The sequence below is a fragment of the Grampus griseus genome (assembly GCF_964374135.1).
Source record: "Grampus griseus genome assembly, chromosome: 19".
Classification (NCBI taxonomy): domain Eukaryota; kingdom Metazoa; phylum Chordata; class Mammalia; order Artiodactyla; family Delphinidae; genus Grampus; species Grampus griseus.
The window spans coordinates 8467167-8484700 of NC_139013.1; the positions used below are offsets into that span (position 1 = coordinate 8467167).

The 17534-nt window shown below is 45.1% G+C and overlaps 1 protein-coding gene across 1 annotated transcript; it reads right to left on the bottom strand.

The window, feature by feature from the left end:
• Positions 1 to 2347: 2347 nt before the first annotated feature.
• On the bottom strand, positions 2348 to 13675 carry C5AR1 (complement C5a receptor 1). Its single transcript, XM_082677334.1, has 2 exons — positions 13647 to 13675; positions 2348 to 4540 (listed from the first exon to the last, which is right to left on the bottom strand). Exons 1-2 carry the CDS (start codon positions 13647 to 13649, stop codon positions 3491 to 3493), a joined length of 1053 nt encoding a protein of 350 aa, XP_082533460.1. The 5' UTR covers positions 13650 to 13675; the 3' UTR covers positions 2348 to 3490.
• Positions 13676 to 17534: the final 3859 nt, after the last annotated feature.

The following is a 17534-nucleotide window of genomic DNA, read 5'->3' on the forward strand; positions in this document are numbered from 1 at the left end:
CGGCATGTGGGATCCTCCCGGACCGGGGCACGAACCCGCATCCCCTGCATCAGCAGGCAGACTCTCAACCACTGCGCCACCAGGGAAGCCCCTAGAGGTGGTCTTTTAAAAACAGACCAAGCAGCTGGGAGACCAGACAGGAGAAGGAGCAGGGATCCAAGTGGGAGGGGATGGAGGGTTTGGACCATGAAAGGCATGGGGTGGGAAGAGGGTGGCGTCCAGCATGGGTCCCAAGTGCCGGCTTGGGTGACTATATGGACGGTAGGGCACCCCCTGGGTTGGGGAATGCAAAGGGAGGGGGAGGTTTGGGAGAAGATGCCGAGATCATTTTGGGCAAAGTAGGTACGGAGTCCACACCCTGAAGAGAGAGAGAGAACTGTGAAAGTATTGGGTGAAGTCACAAAATAGGAAGCCTGTTCAAGAGAACTCTAGAAAGCCAACATTTCAGGGCAGAGGAAGAAAGTCTGCAGAGGAGGCAGGGAAGGATCACACTGAGAGAGAGGATAATCAGCCGGCCTGGAACCAGCCAGGGAGGAGGCCCAAGCAGCTGGGAGGAGGGTGGAAGGAAGGATGTGGGCTGACCAGGCAGAAGGGATCGCCAGCATCTTTACAGAGGGTATCAGACCTGAAGGCAGCTGGGGCTCAGGTCTTCCCCCAATGATCTTGCTGCTAGAGGGTCTGCACAGGTACCAACATTTACTATCAAAAACCACACACAACCTCTTCTGGAAGTCCTGCAGAGCACCTGTCACTCTAGGTGCTCAGACAGCATCTTTAAATAAAAGTTGTCCCCAAGGCAGACATGAGAACACTGTAGTAGCAGGATTCAGCTATGTTTCCCATCGGAATAAGGCAAAATCCCAGCCCAGCGCCCCATGCTGGAGGCTGTTCCCTGGACCCAGCCAGCTCTTGAAAAAAGGAGGGAGACGATATCTATGTGGTCGTTGGATTCAGGGACCACCAGCTCTGTGTGGCTCCCTGGGCACTTGTAATGTGCCAGTCTGAATGGAGATATGCTGTGACTGTAACACACCCAGGATTCTGAAGACAGTACCAAAAAAAAAATGTAAAATGTAGCAGCCACTATGGAGAACAATATGGAGGTTCCTTTAAAAAACTCAAAATAGGGTTACCACATGACCCGGCAATCCCACTCCCGGGCATATATCCACAGAGAACTCTAATTAGAAAAGACACATGCACCCCAATGTTCATAACAGCACTATTTACAATAGCCAGGACATGGAAGCCACCTAAATGTCCACTGACAGATGAATGGATGAAGAAGATGTGGTACATATATACAATAGAATATTACTCAGCCATAAAAAAGAATGAAATGATGCCATTTGCAGCAACATGGATGGACCTAGAGATTATCATGTTAAGTGAAGTAAGTCAGAGAAAGACGAATACCATATGATATCACTTATATGTGGAATCTAAAAAAAATGATACAAATGAACTTATTTACAAAACAGAGATACTCACAGACGTAGAAAGCAAACTTATGGTTACCAGAGGAGATAGCGGGGTGAGGGGATAGATAAATTAGGAGTTTGGGATTAACATATACACACTACTATACATAAAATAGATAAACAACAAGGACCTGCTGTATAGCACAGGAGGGAACTCTACTCAATATCTTGTAATAACCTATAATGGAAAAGAATCTGAAAAAAATATATGTATAACTGTATCACTTTGCTGTTCACTTGAAACTAACATAACATTGTAAATTAACTATACTTCAATTAAAAAAAGAATGTAAAAGACCTCATAATAATTTTTCACACTGATTACATGTCAAAATAAAAATATTTTCAATATATTGAGTTAAGCAAAGTATATTATTGATTATATTATTATTTTATCAAGTTATATTAGATATCTCTATATATAGTAATATATAAATATATTAATAGCACTAATATTACTATAATATATTCATACATATATACATTAATATAGTATTGATATATGTTATATATTTTGTCATATTACATATTTATATATTATATAATTATAAACAAAATTATTATATAATATATACTACATAGATATTCATGTAACATATAATCACATAGTACATAATAAATTATTATAATATAATTAATATAGCATTCATATCATTGTTGTTAATATAACATATAATTGCATTACATTATTAAATATATTACTATTATTTCATCCTTTTCATTTAAATTTTTAACGTGGCTAGTAAAAAGTTTTAAACTACCTACGTGGCTCAAATCATATTTCTGTTGGTCTGTACAATATTTCTAGCCAATGTGGACACACACACAGACACACACAGAAAACACTAAGCAGGAATATTTCCAAGTCAGTTATAAACAACACAATATTTCAACATTTATTATTTTTTATTTTCATTTTTCAACTGGTGTGTACTAGCTTTTTTGAAAGTCCAAAGGTTACATGCTTTGTATGTTATATATGTATGAGTCTATCGATATAACATTCTTGAAAGGACCAAATCACAGAGATGGAGAGAGGATTCGTGGTTGCCAAGGGTTCGGGACAAGGCTGGGGAGGGTAGAAGGCAGTGAGAGTGGCTAGAAAGGGGTGTCACGAGGGATCCTGGCAGTGATGAAAATGACCTGCGCCTCGACCGTATTCATGTCATCTTGGTTGTGATATCGTAATGTCATTTTGCAAGATGTGCCTATTGCAGGAAACAGGTCAGAGGTACCCAGGGTCACTCCGTTTTACTACCTACAACCCAACGGCATGAGAATTTAAATGAGGTCAAAATAAAATGTTTAATTTTTTTTTCAGCGCAAACAAAACAGCAGTTGACAATGTAAGACAGCAAATTCCCCTGGGACCCCATTCCCTCGAGGGGCCCAACCAATGTTTCCCAACCCTAGGTGTCTTCCTCACTGCTTACTTTTTGCCATAACTATATAACATCTTTTTACTTAGTACTTTTTTTTTAACCCAGTGAAGTAACATACTGACTTACTGTTTTTCTTTAAATCAACTCAATTCTAAAAGCTGAGATAGGTCCATGGACTTTTGCTTTGTACTAAACAAGAATAACTTCTGAGATACCAGTTACATTTTTCTTTTTTGCCAACTCTCCATAAAATAAATATAGAACTCTGTTTTTCAAGGTTTGAACGTTTCTGTTTGTCTGGGTTCTACGTGTCTAATGTATTCACACTCTCTGCACACGAACGTGTTGTTCTATGGAAGGACTCCAGGTATATTGGTTGCTGTTTGTTTTCCAAAGTCCTTGGATGGAAAGAAAGGTTGGGGGTCCCTAGAAGCACGTGCTAATCTTGGAAATGAGGAGTGATGAGAAGGGTTCGCCTGGAAGAGGAAGGACAAGTCTGGGAACGATGGAAGGAATGGAGGCGAATTCACTCAACCACCACCCACCTCGCCAAGATCCAATAAGCAAAGTGAATGGACCGGAAGTTTGGTGGAGCGCCGGAAAGATGGGGGCCAGAGAGGCCTCCCCTTACACCTCCTGGCTCTTCAGGGCCGGGGTGTCCACCGTGGAGAACGTGTTGGACTTGCTCTCCCTGCCCACGGACTCTTCGGCCAACACGCCCCGGATCCTGGAGGGGAGGGACTTGAGGAACCGGGTATGAAAGCCCTGGGCAGCGACCACGTAGATGATGGGGTTAATACAGCAGTTGATGTAAGCTATGGAGACACACAGGGCATCCAAACTGGACACGAATTTGAAGTTTGTCTTGTGGGAAAAAGACAGCATCATCCCTGTCACCTGGTAGGGCAGCCAAAAGACAAAAAAGCTGGTCACCACTGCCACCACCACCTTGAGAGTCTTGGTGGAACGGGTGGCACTGCGGCTCCAAGCCCGGATCAGAAGGAAGGTGTAACAGACTGTAAGTGTGACCAGCGGCCCCAGGAAGCCCATGACCAGCCGGATGATGGCCACGGCCCTCTCTATACGTAAACCGTCCTTACCATAGTCAAGCACACACGTCATCTTGTATGGGAAGTGTTCCACATGGACCTTACGATACAAAAAGGAAGGTATGGTCAGCAGCAGAGCCAAGGCCCAGGCCACACCGCAGGCCGCCCAGGCCATGCGGGCCCCTCGATAGTTCTGGCACCAGATGGGATTAAGCACCAACAAGAAGCGGTCGGCGCTGATGGTGGCCAGAAGCAAGATGCTGGCATACATGTTGAGCAGGATAAGACAAGGCAGGATTCCACAGGCAGCATCACCGAAGGGCCACTCGTTGTGCAGGACAATGGATGCAAACAAGACAGGCAGCGCCAGACAGGAGAGGAGGTCAGCCACCGCCAAGTTGAAAAACCAGATGGCATTGATGGTTCGCTTAACCTCGGACCCCGTCACACAGACCACCAGGGCGTTGCCTGGCACTCCCACCAGGAAGACGACTGCAAAGATTACCAGGGCGATCACATCTGGAATACGCAGCCTGCGACTTTGGGAAGAGTCATCCACCAGTATGTCGGGATTATTGGTCCAGTTGCTATAATCGTAGTAATCAGAGGTGCTATTAGTCATGGAGTCCTGGGTGGAATCAGAGAAGCAGGGATGGTATAAGTCTGCAGACAGGTGGCGGGGGGGCCCATCAGAGCTACTCAAAGCCCATCACTCCACTTCTTTAAGTCTTAGGTTTCTCCCGGGGAAATGGGGATGCTGGGGGCTGAGAGCCAGCTGGGGTGTCATACCACTTATTAAAATAGTGAAAACCCTTCCACGTTAATGGGTCTCCGTGCCATCCTGCCACCTCCCCCTGAAGTCCCTGGACTTCCCCAGAGTCTAGCAACCAAATGGTTAAAGCCTAGGCCTGCTACAATACTGTGGTCACTATCGACTCTGGCCAGTACCCATGACACACTGCTTGTTAGACATCTTTAATGTCACCAACACACTGAGATGATATTACTGAGCGGGTAGTTCCCCCACCAACACCACCACCAGCAGTATCACCCCCTTTTGCTGCCTCCCACCCACTGAGGCAGCTCTGTGCTCTGCCTGGGAGCAGCTACCCAGAGTCAGCAGTGTTTCAACAGGGCCTCATATACTCAGGCATCAGGGGTAGACAGGGAGCATCAGTCATCAAGATACATAATATCTTTTTTTAAAGTTAATTCTGCACTTTAATCCTTACAGGAGAATAAGCTAATAATCATACGAACATAAATCCAAAACTGATAGCCCAAGTCCTGAGCTATTCCCTAAATTTAATTTTTCATTTACTTCTTTTTCAAATCTGCATTGGAGTATAGGCAATTTAACAATGTTGTGTTAGTTTCAGGTGTACAGCAAAGTGAAGATATACAATATCTTAATGAAATATTTTAAAGAATCAAGGTGAATGCACCCCCTCCACCCCCAGAAAAAAACCACAGTGCAAAAAAATTCTAATTTTAAATGAAGGCAACCTGCTGCACTTGTTTGTTTGTTTTATGGCCCTGCATTATTATGCAAGAGGAACCTGCAGATCAGCCCACAGTTTTCATTCTCAGCTGGGTGGGGTTTTGCAGGTGGACAATGGCGTGCAAACATTCAAGCCACGTGGGGCTTTACGTATAGTCATGGGGTTTCAGGAGGGGTTGTTTTGGGAAGGGGGCTGGTAAAGCTTTATTTAGTTTTTCTACTTGGTTCAAACTATGGAAGGATATTTTCCTAAGTGTAGATAGGGGCACACATGTGTCCTTCTGCCCTGGGTACCAGGGTGGCTCGGCACGACACTAGGATCCAAACCCCGACTGTCCTACTTGAAGCCTACGTGGCCCTCTGCAAGTTCCATTACTGCTTCATGCCTCCATTTCATTCCTGGTTAACTCCTATAGCAGTCCTTCAGTTTTAGCTATCGTTCTTCCAAAACCTCAGTCTCAGAGCAGAGAGAAAATATTTAGGGGCGGCAAGAGGAAGAAGAAGAAATAAGAATAAGAAATAGACATGTACCTTGCTAGAGGCAGGGCAGAAGGGATGAAAGGAATAGAGAAGGATATGAGTTCAAGAACAAAGGGTATCTTAGTGCACAGATTCTGGTCTTTAATTACCACCTGGCATTCAGAGGAACCAGGGCTCCTTGGAGAAAGGCTGTTTCCTGTTCTGGGACAGAAAATATACAAGATGAGCCCAGAACATCTCACACTAGAAAGTAAGAAAAAATGTTAAATAATGAGAGGGACATATCAAAGAGACAGCCTGAAAAAGCTCCCACGAGTCAAAAGATGGTACAATTTGCGTATATAATAATAACAATAATAATAAACAATAACTGTGATGCAATAAAATACATTAATAATAAAGATCTATGAGTTCATAATGGTAATAAAAGCAAATAAGCCCATTGGTCATATTTTTATTCTGGAAAGGGAATGAATCAAGCACTTATCCTGCCATTTCTGTACAGAGTCTATTTCAGGGATTAAAAAGAGTCAATGTGGGAGGGCCTTCTTTAGAGAAGAATCTAAAAATAATACTTGCAGAAGGAATGATAGACGAGGAAACATGGATCTGGATGACAATCAACAACACCTAATAAAACCATCAGGTGAAAAACAGACAGGAACTTTATAATAAACAGGTTGAGCTGGCACTGCACACCCTCCATTCAGCCTCAGCGCCTGGAGAAGACAGACAAGTAGACTTTTGCTCTATCTGATGTGATGCAGTAGAAAGGATACGGCACCACCTATGAAGTAATTTTTGCAAAAAAAAAAAAAAAAGAAGAAGAAGGTCAATCTAATCAAGATTCTAGATCTAAAACTACCAGTTTACAGGAAAAGCAGAGGAAAGAGGAACACGTTAACTCACACCACAGGGACAAAATCAGCCCCATCGGAACTCAGGAAACGCTACAGGACAAATGGTCTTGTTACTCTCACAAATAAATGGCGTTTTTAAAACGGAAGGGGAGGGACTTCCCCGGCGGTCCAGTGGCTAAGACTCAGTGCTGCCAATGCAGGGAGCACAGGTTCAATCCCTGGTTGGGGAAATAAGATCCTACATGTCGTGCAGTGCGGCCAAAAGATTAAAAGAAGGGGGCAGGGGAAGGAACGGGAAGTGTCATGGATTAAAAGAGGTTTAAGAAGCATATCAAGCAAAGGCAAAATGGAGACCTTGGTTGGATCCAATTGGAATAATCATATGGGAAAGAAGATACTTCAGAGACAACCTGGGAGATTTAAAGATGGACCGGATAGGGCTTCCCTGGTGGCGCAGTGGTGGAGAGTCTGCCTGTCGATGCAGGGGACACGGGTTCGTGCCCCGGTCTGGGAGGATCCCACATGCCGCTCCGCGGCTGGGCCCGTGAGCCATGGCCGCTGAGCCTGCGCGTCCGGAGCCTGTGCTCCGCAGCGGGAGAGGCCACAACAGTGAGAGGCCCGCGTACGGCAAAAAAGGTAAATAAATAAAAAATAATAATAAGAGCTGGATTTTTAGGGCACCTAAATTTGCAGGCTGAGGTTGATACCCACTAAACACCCAGCTCGTGGATTAAATAAGATGAAAAATGTTTAAGCACCTGGCAAAATGCCTAGTACACTCTAGGGAGACGAGAAATGGTAATGCTCTTATTATTTATCGATCTTACAATTACTGAAGAGCTCAGATCTTTCTCTGAACAACTGTTTCTTATTTCTAGTTCCTTTATGTTACCCTAAGGTCAACTGGGTCAATACGGCTGATGGTCCAGGGTACTTGCTGGTAGAGCCATAGCAGTGATTAAATTATTCAGAGGGAAAATGTCAGTGTCAGCTGATGAGTGGATGAACAGGGTATGCTATACCCGTGCCGTGGAATATTATTTAGCCATAAAAAGGGATGAAGCATTGATGCAAGCTACAAGGTGGATGAAGCTTGTAAACATTATGCTGAGCGAAAGAAGTCAGACACAAAAGGTCACGTATCATATGCTTCCATTTACATGAGGTGTCCGGAATAAGCAAATCCATAGAGATGGGGAACGTGCTAGTCATTGCCAGGGACTGGGGAAAGGGAATCAGGGAGGGAGTGCTTAATGGGTACGGGGTTTCTTTTGCGGGTGGTTAAAAGGTTCTGGAAATAGATACAGATAGTGATGGGACAACATCTTGAATGTACTAAATGTCACTGAATGGTACACTTTAAAATGGTGAATTAGTGTGTGTGGCTGATTCATTTCGTTGTGCAGTAGAGGCTAACGCAACATTGCAAAGCAACCATACTCCAATAAAAATTAATATAAATAAATACATAAATAAAATGGTGAATTGTACATTACGTGAATTATACTCAATTAAAATTAAAATACCAGTGTCATAAAGACAAGAGATGAATGGGGACGAAAGAGCCAGGACAACCCAATGTCATGTGACATCCTGGACCAGAGTCTGGAGCAGGAAAAACAAATTCACTCTAAAGGGCATTATTTGGACAATTGAGCAAGTTTGAATATGATCTAGTATCGCACCATTTGCATATAGATAATAGTATCTCACCAAACAGTAAATTTCCTGACATTGATCATTGTGCTGTGCTCGTGTAAATGAATGTCCTTGTTCTTGAGAAAGAGACACCGAGACATTGGGGGGCAAAGGACATGATGCCTGCAACTTACTCTCAACTGGTTCAGGAAAAAAAGACAGTAGATGATAGATAGATAGATGATAGATAGATGATAGATAGATAGATGATAGATAGATGATAGATAGATGATAGATGGACAAAGCAAACTTGGAGAATCTGGATAAAGAGTATATGGAAGTTCTTTGTATTATTCTTGTAATTTTTCTATAAGTGTGAAAATGTTTCAAAAAAGTTAAAATTGTTGAATTGTTTCCATTGATAACGAGCCCCTGCCCTGAGCCACCCACCTGTACCATCCCCACTCCCAGAACCCTGGCCTCCCATCTTTCTACTTTGGGACCCCCACCCCCAGTTCCCATGCTCGGATCACTACAGGGTTAATGCCGGGCATGGTAAGAGGCCCCAGACCCTGCTGGGGGGGGGCTCTGCCCCTTAGCAGGATGTTAAATATTTTAAAGGTCCACCTCAGACATGATACATGAAACTAACTTTTGTCCCTGCTCGTTTCACAAGCTCTCGGCCATGCTTAGCTGCAGAATAAGCCAGACCTCGAAAAGGGGAGCCTCCCCACCCCCTGCTCTCACGCTCACCCTTATCCCTCTCATCAGCTGACAAAATTCCTTTTCTGGAATGAACTCACGAGGCCCCTTCCTCTCACTGACTTCACGAGTGCAGAAAAAAGATGCTAACTCTAACCCTTTGTGATTTCTAGGATGCTCTGGATAAAAAAGGCTTGCAAAGGTTTGCCATCGCAGCATAACTACAAAGACTAGAAATAGCTGACGCATCCAGCAAGAGGGGACTGACTAAATGAATGACGGCAAATCCAGGCAAAGTAGCACTATGCAACCGCCGAAAGAATGAGGAAGTTTACGTAAGGATGTGTGTGGAAAGAGCTCCAAGATCTAGGGTGAAATAGAAAAAGTAAGAACCGAACGGTGTGTGAAGCATGCTACCTACAAAAGAGGAACCTCTCTCTCTCTCTCACTCTCTCAGTTTTTCTCTCTCTCCCTTCCTTCCCCCCTGCTCCCTCCCCTCTGTCTCTATCATTCTATCTCTCCGTGTGTGTATGTGTGTGTGTGTGTTTGCTTGTGTATGCACAGACTAGTTCCAGAAGCAGACAGGAAATCTGTAACAGTGGTTCCCCCTGGGGAGGGGAAGTAGTGGGTTGGAGGCAAGCATTGGAAGGAAGATTTTACCATACATGCTTTTGTTCTTCTTATATGTAGAGCCATACCAGTGAATGCACCGTCCTTTCCCCCCAAAATGGATGTTATATAGACTATACAGAAGAATTCATGGTTCTACCATTCTAGGAGTCTAGGAAAGATTCTAATGATATTTCTTCATTGCACAAATATTAACAGGCTAGGGGATTTGTTCCTGGCATACCTGGCACCTGCCCTTGGAGAGGTTATGGTCTACTGGGAGAGAGAAATGAATCCCCAGGGATGGTAACTGAGTGTGTTCCATAGAGAATCCAGCCTGGTGTGGGACCAGGAGAAGGGTCTTGGTGAAATAAAACCACAGCACCGTTCAACAGAATTTTCCGTACTGATGGAAATATTCCAGATGTGCACCTTCCAAGATGGTAGCCACCAGTCACCTGTGGCTGTTGAGTGCATGAAATGTGGCAGATGTGTCTGGGAACTGAACTTTTACTTTTCTGTCATTTTAATTAAATGACCGGCCACATGTGGCTGGTGACTACCGTCTTGGACAGCACAGGTCTGGGGCTCCTAAGTGATTCCTAACTGCTGGGCGCTGTTCTCCATGCTTCCCAGGTGTTAGTTTGTCAATTCCCTAAACACAGTATTTATGCCACAACAACCCCAAAGGCAGGGTACTCTTATTGTTCCTAAGTTCACAGGCTCCTTTCAAGAGCCCTTGTCTGTTGTGTGGAGAAATGGCTCCTGATCAGAAGCGAAGAAGAGGAGGTTGGGATTGTCTAGCTGCGGTGAGGGATGGTGGTGGCTTGCACTAGGGTGGTGGCAGTGAGGAGTCATGGATGAATAGGAGGAGAACAAGGTGAAGAAGATGCTTACGAGAAAAGAACTCAGAATTGCCAAGCTCTGTTCTAAGTCCTTTTCACATATCAGCTCGCTTATTTATTTAGGCCATGTGGCATGCAGGTTCTTAGTTCCCCAACTAGGAATTGAACCTGCGCACCTTGCAGTGGAAGCGTGGAATCTTAACCACTGGACCGCCAGGGAAGTCCCATGTATCATCTCTTTTAATCCACAGGACGACCCTATGAGCATTGTTGCCATTGCAACACCCATTTTACAGATGAGAAAACTGAGGCTACAGAGCTTAAGAGACCTTTCCTAGTCCTCGCAGTTAGCAAGTGGCAGAGGTAGGAGAGAACTTCTGAGAGTCCAACTCCAGAGCCCTCTCTGAGAGGCTACCAGATCTCAAGTGTATTGGGAGTGAGGGGCATGCATTCAAGGCAAAAGGCCACAAGGTAACAGGGAGGAGTGTCCACACACCAGAAAAATGAACGAACATCAGTGTGGCTGGCAGGTAGCCAAGACGAGGTGGGAGGAGCCACAGATGCCATGTTAAAGGATATGTATTTTATCCTGGGGTAATGGGGAGCCATGGATGGTCTTGGAACTGAGGAGGGACTAGATGAGAGTTTCTCTTTAGAAAGATCCCTCTGGCTGCTGTGAGGAGGTAAGACTAGAGGCAAGAGGACCAGAGAGGAGGCAGGGGCAGGGACCCAGGCCAGCGAAGATGGTGGCTTGGATGGGGGTGATGCCCAGGGGAGGAAGAAAAGTGGAAAGACTTAAGAGGCATGACAGGGGACTTCCCTGGTGGTCCCGTGGTTAAGACTCCGCGCTCCCAATGCAGGGTGCCTGGGTTCGATTCCCGGTCAGGGAACTAGATCCCGCATGCATGACACAAATAAGACCCAGCACAGCTAAATAAATAAATAATAAATAAATATTTTTTTTAAAAAGGAGGCATGACATGACTACAGTCAAGCAGCTGGTGGGTGGTAAACTCTGCCCCAGCCCCTTCCCTCCCTCACTGGGCTTCAGTCTCGCCATCCTCACAGCAGGAAAGTCCTGCCAACTGTCCCCTCCATTACGGTGGAAACAACAGACTCACTTAGGAATGCTGTCAGAGCTCATAAATACGAAGAAGGCACAGTTTTCTTTTTTTTCCGGAATATCCCTCTCCCTGTTCCTACATGGACACACGTCTTTAAACAATCCACCCACAGAACCACTTGAAACCATTACAGCATCCTCTGAGACATGGGATACAAGGGTGGAGGTGAGCACCTCGACTCAGATTTACCTTCCTGAGTTTGCAATCTTTGTGACTCAGCATCCCTGAGCACAAAGAAACATAAGCACTTGCATTTTAAAAACCACGAGAAAAAGACAAGCCTTCAGATCCTTTGAGGATGCAATGAACTGCCTTTCAGGTTGGCAAAAATTAAAAATTTCCATATAACTATGCAGATGGGGGTCTAGACAAGTAGATACTCTCATGCTCTGTAGATGAGGAATGTAAATTGGTACAAGTTTTGTCAATATCTGTTAAAGTAAAAATTGCCCATGCCTTGGATTCAGCGTTTGCAGTTCTGGAAACCCAGATGTGGGTCCAAAGATATAATTTGGGTTTTGGTTTGGTTTGGTTTGGTTTTGCCATGCGGTTTGTGGGATCTTAGCTCCCTGACCAGGGATCTAACACCGGCCCTTGGCGGTGAAAGCACCGAGTTTTAACCACTGGACCACCAGGGAATTCCCTAATTTTGGTTTTAAAGACAAAGTATTGGACAGCCTAAATCTCCTTTGATAAGAGATGGAAACTCCCACTGGCATATCACACAGCTGATAAAAGGAAAGAGGCAATTTCCCTGAAATACATGGGGATGATACCTTCCTCACAGATGGTTTAAGTCAAAATTCATAAGTGTCAAGTGCCTAGCACAGTGCCTGGCATGCAGTAGGCGCTCAATAAATGCTGGGCAATAATATAATATGTTATTCATGAAAGAAAGAAAAAAAGACATAGGACAATGTGTAAAAGAGACTTCCCTTGGGCTTCCCTCGTGGCGCAGTTGTTGAGAATCTGCCGGCTAATGCAGGGGACACGGGTTCGAGCCCTGGTCTGGGAAGATCCCACATGCCGCAGAGCAACTAGGCCCGTGAGCCACAACTACTGAGCCTGCGCGTCTGGAGCCTGTGCTCCGCAACAAGAGAGGCCGAGATAGTGAGAGGCCCGTGCACCGCCGTGAAGAGTGGCCCCCACTTGCCACAACTAGAGAAAGCCCTCGCACGGAAATGAAGACCCAACACAGCCAAAAATAAATTAATTAATTAATTTTAAAAAGCCAAGCATTTGAAGCCCTTTAAAAAAAAAAAAGAGAGAGACTCCCCTTTATAGAGTGGGTGGGGGAGAAAGGATAGACATGTCACAAGCATTGAGGGCCAACTGTATGCCAGGCACTGCTGTAAGAGCTTTCTGTGTATTATCTCATTTAATTCTCTCCACGACCCTACGATGTAGATTCCGCTCTGTAGGGTTACTATCCCCATCTTCGCGGTAAAGAGAAGGAGGTTCAGAAAGACGGGTCTCGTCCGCTATTACACAGGAAAGGCAGGGTTTGAACCCCATTTCAGTATGACCCTCGTGTCAAACTGCTCCTTACTTCGTTCCCTACGCTGCCCTGGAGCACCTGTAGACTGTTTCCAGAAGGATCCACCACAAACTGGTGCCCACCGTTGCCTCTGGGGGAAGCTACAATGAATCTGAAGCCGTGGGGAGGGAAGGGAGTTTCACGGAAAACCCTTTAGGGGTTTGGAGCTACTTAACAGAAAGAAAAAGAAAAAGTCGAAGCTAATCGTGGGCCCTATAATCCCTTGACAATCTAACTTTTAACTGCCTCTCAGACCTGGAGTGGGAGAGTCTGAGATGAGGGAGAGGGGAGAAGGAGGGGGCTGGGGGCTGGAGATCCAGGACCAGGAGGAGGGGGAAGGAAAGGGGGAGAGGTAGCAAGAAGGGGCGAGTGGGGAGAGCAGACGGAGCCCAGAAGGGTAGAGGGTGTCTGCCCCCCACTCCCCCCACCAAGACTCACCATATTTCAGGTTTCTCCCAGGTTCTCCGCTGATCAAAGTTTCCCTCCTGCCTGAGGGTTGTGGTTTTTAAAGCCCCAAGTGACTCTGCAGAGAGGCGGAGAGGAAATGACCCATCTTTCCCCTCTGGAGTTCTCATTGGTCTAGGGCTCCTTCCACGGGGCACACACCCAGAGAGACCTGATCACCTCCTCCCAGCCACAGGAAGGAGGCAGGGGCTCCGAAACCTGAGGAAGTTCCAGGTCCCAGGAGGGAGGAAGCCAGAGGAAAGAGACCCACGCTCCATTTAGGCTCAGCCCCTCTCCAGGCCTTGGTTTGCCCCATTTGAGATGATATCTTCCTTTCCTTCTATGGCCCCAGATAGCAGTGGAAAATCTCAGGGGTCCAACTGGCTTAAACCTGGGAAACAGGGATTGTGAGACCCAGCCTCCCAACCAGGTTCCATTGAGGCCCAGAGAGGCAAAGCAGGTCTGTGGAGGTGGCCCAGCACTTGGGGACTGTTCCGTCTTCCTCCCTAGAGTTTTGAAGTTGGCACACACACACCCAGAGCCACCACCATCCTTTCCAGCCCCATTCTGGGTTCTTGTGGAAACACGCTGGAGTCTGGGGCAGGGAAGGATTCTACCTGATTTAGTTTCTTATTGCTGCTGTAACAAATCGCCATAAAACAACAAAAATGTATCCTTTCACAGTTCTAGAGGCCAGAAATCCGAAATCAAAATGTCGCCAAGGCCACACTTCCTCTATAGGCTCCAGAGCAGAATCTGTTCCTGCCTCTTCCAGCTCTGGTCTCCGCCAGCATTCCTTGGCTTGTGGCCACATCACTCCAATCTCTGCCTCTACGGTCACATCTGCTGCCCTCCTACTGTGTGTCTCAAATCTCCCTCTGCCTCCCTCATTTAAGGACCCTTGTGATTACATTTAAGGACCCCCTAGATAATCCAGGATAATCTCCCATTTCAAGATCCTTAATTTATCTCAAAGTCCTTTTTCCTATATAAAGTCACGCCCTGGGTTCCAGGAATTAGGATGCAGACATCACTGGGAACCATTCTTCAGTCTACCACAATGAGCATGATTATTACGACGGGTGCAGAAACAGGTTCATTTTTCCCATGCTTGTCTGCAACTCTCCTGTAGACCACCCACATCATTCCTCCACAAAGAGCATTTTTCTCCAGCAAGCTTCAGTTTGTGAAGATCTAGCTTTCTTTTTATTGCAAAGATGATCCATGCACCGTGTAAACATTTGAACAATCCAGAAATGCCCTCCTCACCCCCACCCCCCAAAAAAAGCATTGAAAAATCCCCTGACTGCTAACCTTCTGAAACTCCTATTAGCAGTTTGGAGTGTATTCACCCAGACGTTTACAAATGTGGTGTTTGTGTTTGGGAATGGATATGTGAGTGCACGATGTTCGGCAAGTTTCTGTTCTACTAAATGAAGCCATGTGTTGTGGACGTGACTCGGGGAGGATTTTGAAGGTCTAGTTGTGGCGATTTGGGGCTGGTAGGAATGCGTGGTTGTTATACCAACCCTGACCTCAAGAGGGCGTCTGAGGCACTTCCCTGGTGGCGCAGTGGTTAAGAATCCGCCTGCCAATGCAGGGCACACAGGTTCCAGCCGTGGTCCGGGAAGATCCCACATGCCGCGGAGTGACTAAGCCTGAGCGCCACAACTACTGAGCCCACGCGCCTAGAGCCTGTGCTTCGCAACAAAGATAAGCCACCGCAACGAGAAGCCCACGAACCACAACAAAGAATAGCCCCTGCTCGCCCCCAAGTAGAGAAAACCGGGACTCAGCAATGAAGACCCAATGCAGCCAAAAATTAATTAATTAAAATAAAAGAGGGTCCCTGAGCTGTGGGAGACTCAGGAGGCAAGGTCACACCCGCTTGATTTTTTTAAGATTTTTGGACCAAAGTTGTGCATTGCCTTCAAATCTTGAGTTCTTAACATTTTCTATGTCCTGGACCTTTAGCGAAGTTATGAACTGCCTCTCAGAATAATTCTTATAACTTTTTATGTTGATGTAATTTCAAATTTAAAAGGAAGTGGCTGGGATAGTAAAAGCAGAAAGGAAATGTGATACAACACCTTATGTAAGGCACCATCCTCATTCACATTTCATCAATTGTTCCAATAATGTGTTTTTATCACTATTTTTTCAGAACAATGTTTTTGTAAGTACATTTAAGCCCCTCGTGTTTTTGTAACAGCATCGTAAGTCCACTGTTAGTTTGAAACCTGTTTATTTGATCACTTCCATGTTGGTGGAACTTTAGGTTGTTTCCAATATTTTTGTCCATAGCACAATGAGCACCCTTGCACATACATCCTGGTGCCTGTGTACGAGGACTTATTGCAGATAACTCTCTAGAAATGGACTTGCAGGGCAGAGGGGGTACAAATATCGTTCTCAGTATTAGCAACCTTTATGCTGGTGTCTCTTCATCCTCTTCCTCAAGACCCGACCTGGGCGGCTCAATACAGCAGCCACCAGCCACATGCAGCTACTGAGTAACGGAAATGTGGTGATCCAACTTGAGATGTGCCCTCCCTGAGTATAACACACACACCAGATTTCCAAGACTTACTGGAAAAAAAAAAAAGATTGTAAAACATCTCAACAATTTTTATATTGTATTACATGTTCAAATAATAAAATTTTGGAGAAATTGTGTTAAGTATAATATATTATTAATTACAGTTGACGCCCGAAGAAAGTGGAGGTTAGGGGCACTGACCCCCATGTGGTCGAAAATCCTAGTACTGCTCTCTCTGTCTCAAAAACAAAAAGGAATTGATAAATGACTCACCCAAGGGCAGGAAGCGGAAACAGTTTGGACAGAATCAGGACTCAAACTCTAGTTCTTTTGATTCCACATATTGTGATCTCTAATCGAACACAAACTTTTCCACACGCTTAGTTAATTTAAAAATCTGTAAAATGAAAGTACAGGTACTATATCTATTGGGGAAAAACCCGCAAGTAAGTGGATCTGCCCAGTTCAAACGCATGTTGTTCAAGGGTCAGCTATATATTATTGTTATTGTTACATAGTAAAGATCATTTTTAGGGCTTCCTTGGTGGCCCAGTGGTTGAGAGTCCGCCTGCCGATTCAGGGGACGTGGGTTCGCGCCCCGGTCCGGGAAGATCCCACATGCCGCGGAGCGGCTGGGCCCGTGAGCCATGGCCGCTGAGCCTGCGCGTCCGGAGCCTGTGCTCCTCAACGGGAGAGGCCACAACAGTGAGAGGCCCGCGTACCGCAAAAAAAAAAAAAAAGATCATTTTTAAAATAGATAACTAATGGGAACCTACTGTACAGCACGGGGAACTCTACTCAGTAGTCTGTAATGACCTATATGGGAAAAGAATCTAAAAAATAGTGGATAGATGTATATGTATAACTGATTCACTTTGCTGTACACCTGAAACTAACACAACATTGTAAATCAACTACACTCCAATAATTTTTTTTTTTTTTTTTTGCGTTACGTGGACCTCTCACTGCTGTGGCCTCTCCCGTTGCGGAGCACAGGCTCCGGACGTGCAGGCTCAGCGGCCATGGCTCACGGGCCCAGCCGCTCCACAGCATGTGGGATCTTCCCGGACCGGGGCACGAACCCGTGTCCCCTGCATCGGCAGGCGGACTCTCAACCACTGCGCCACCAGGGAAGCCCCAATAAAAATTTTTTAAATAATTTAAAACATTTTAAAACATCATTATATGTTACAATATAACTACATAATATTAACATCTTACTATGACTATAATATATTAATATATGTTTATATTGTTGATATTAATCTAAAATACAATTATATTATTAAATATGTTATTATTTCATTTGTTTCTTTTCTAACACAGCCACTTGAAAAATTAAC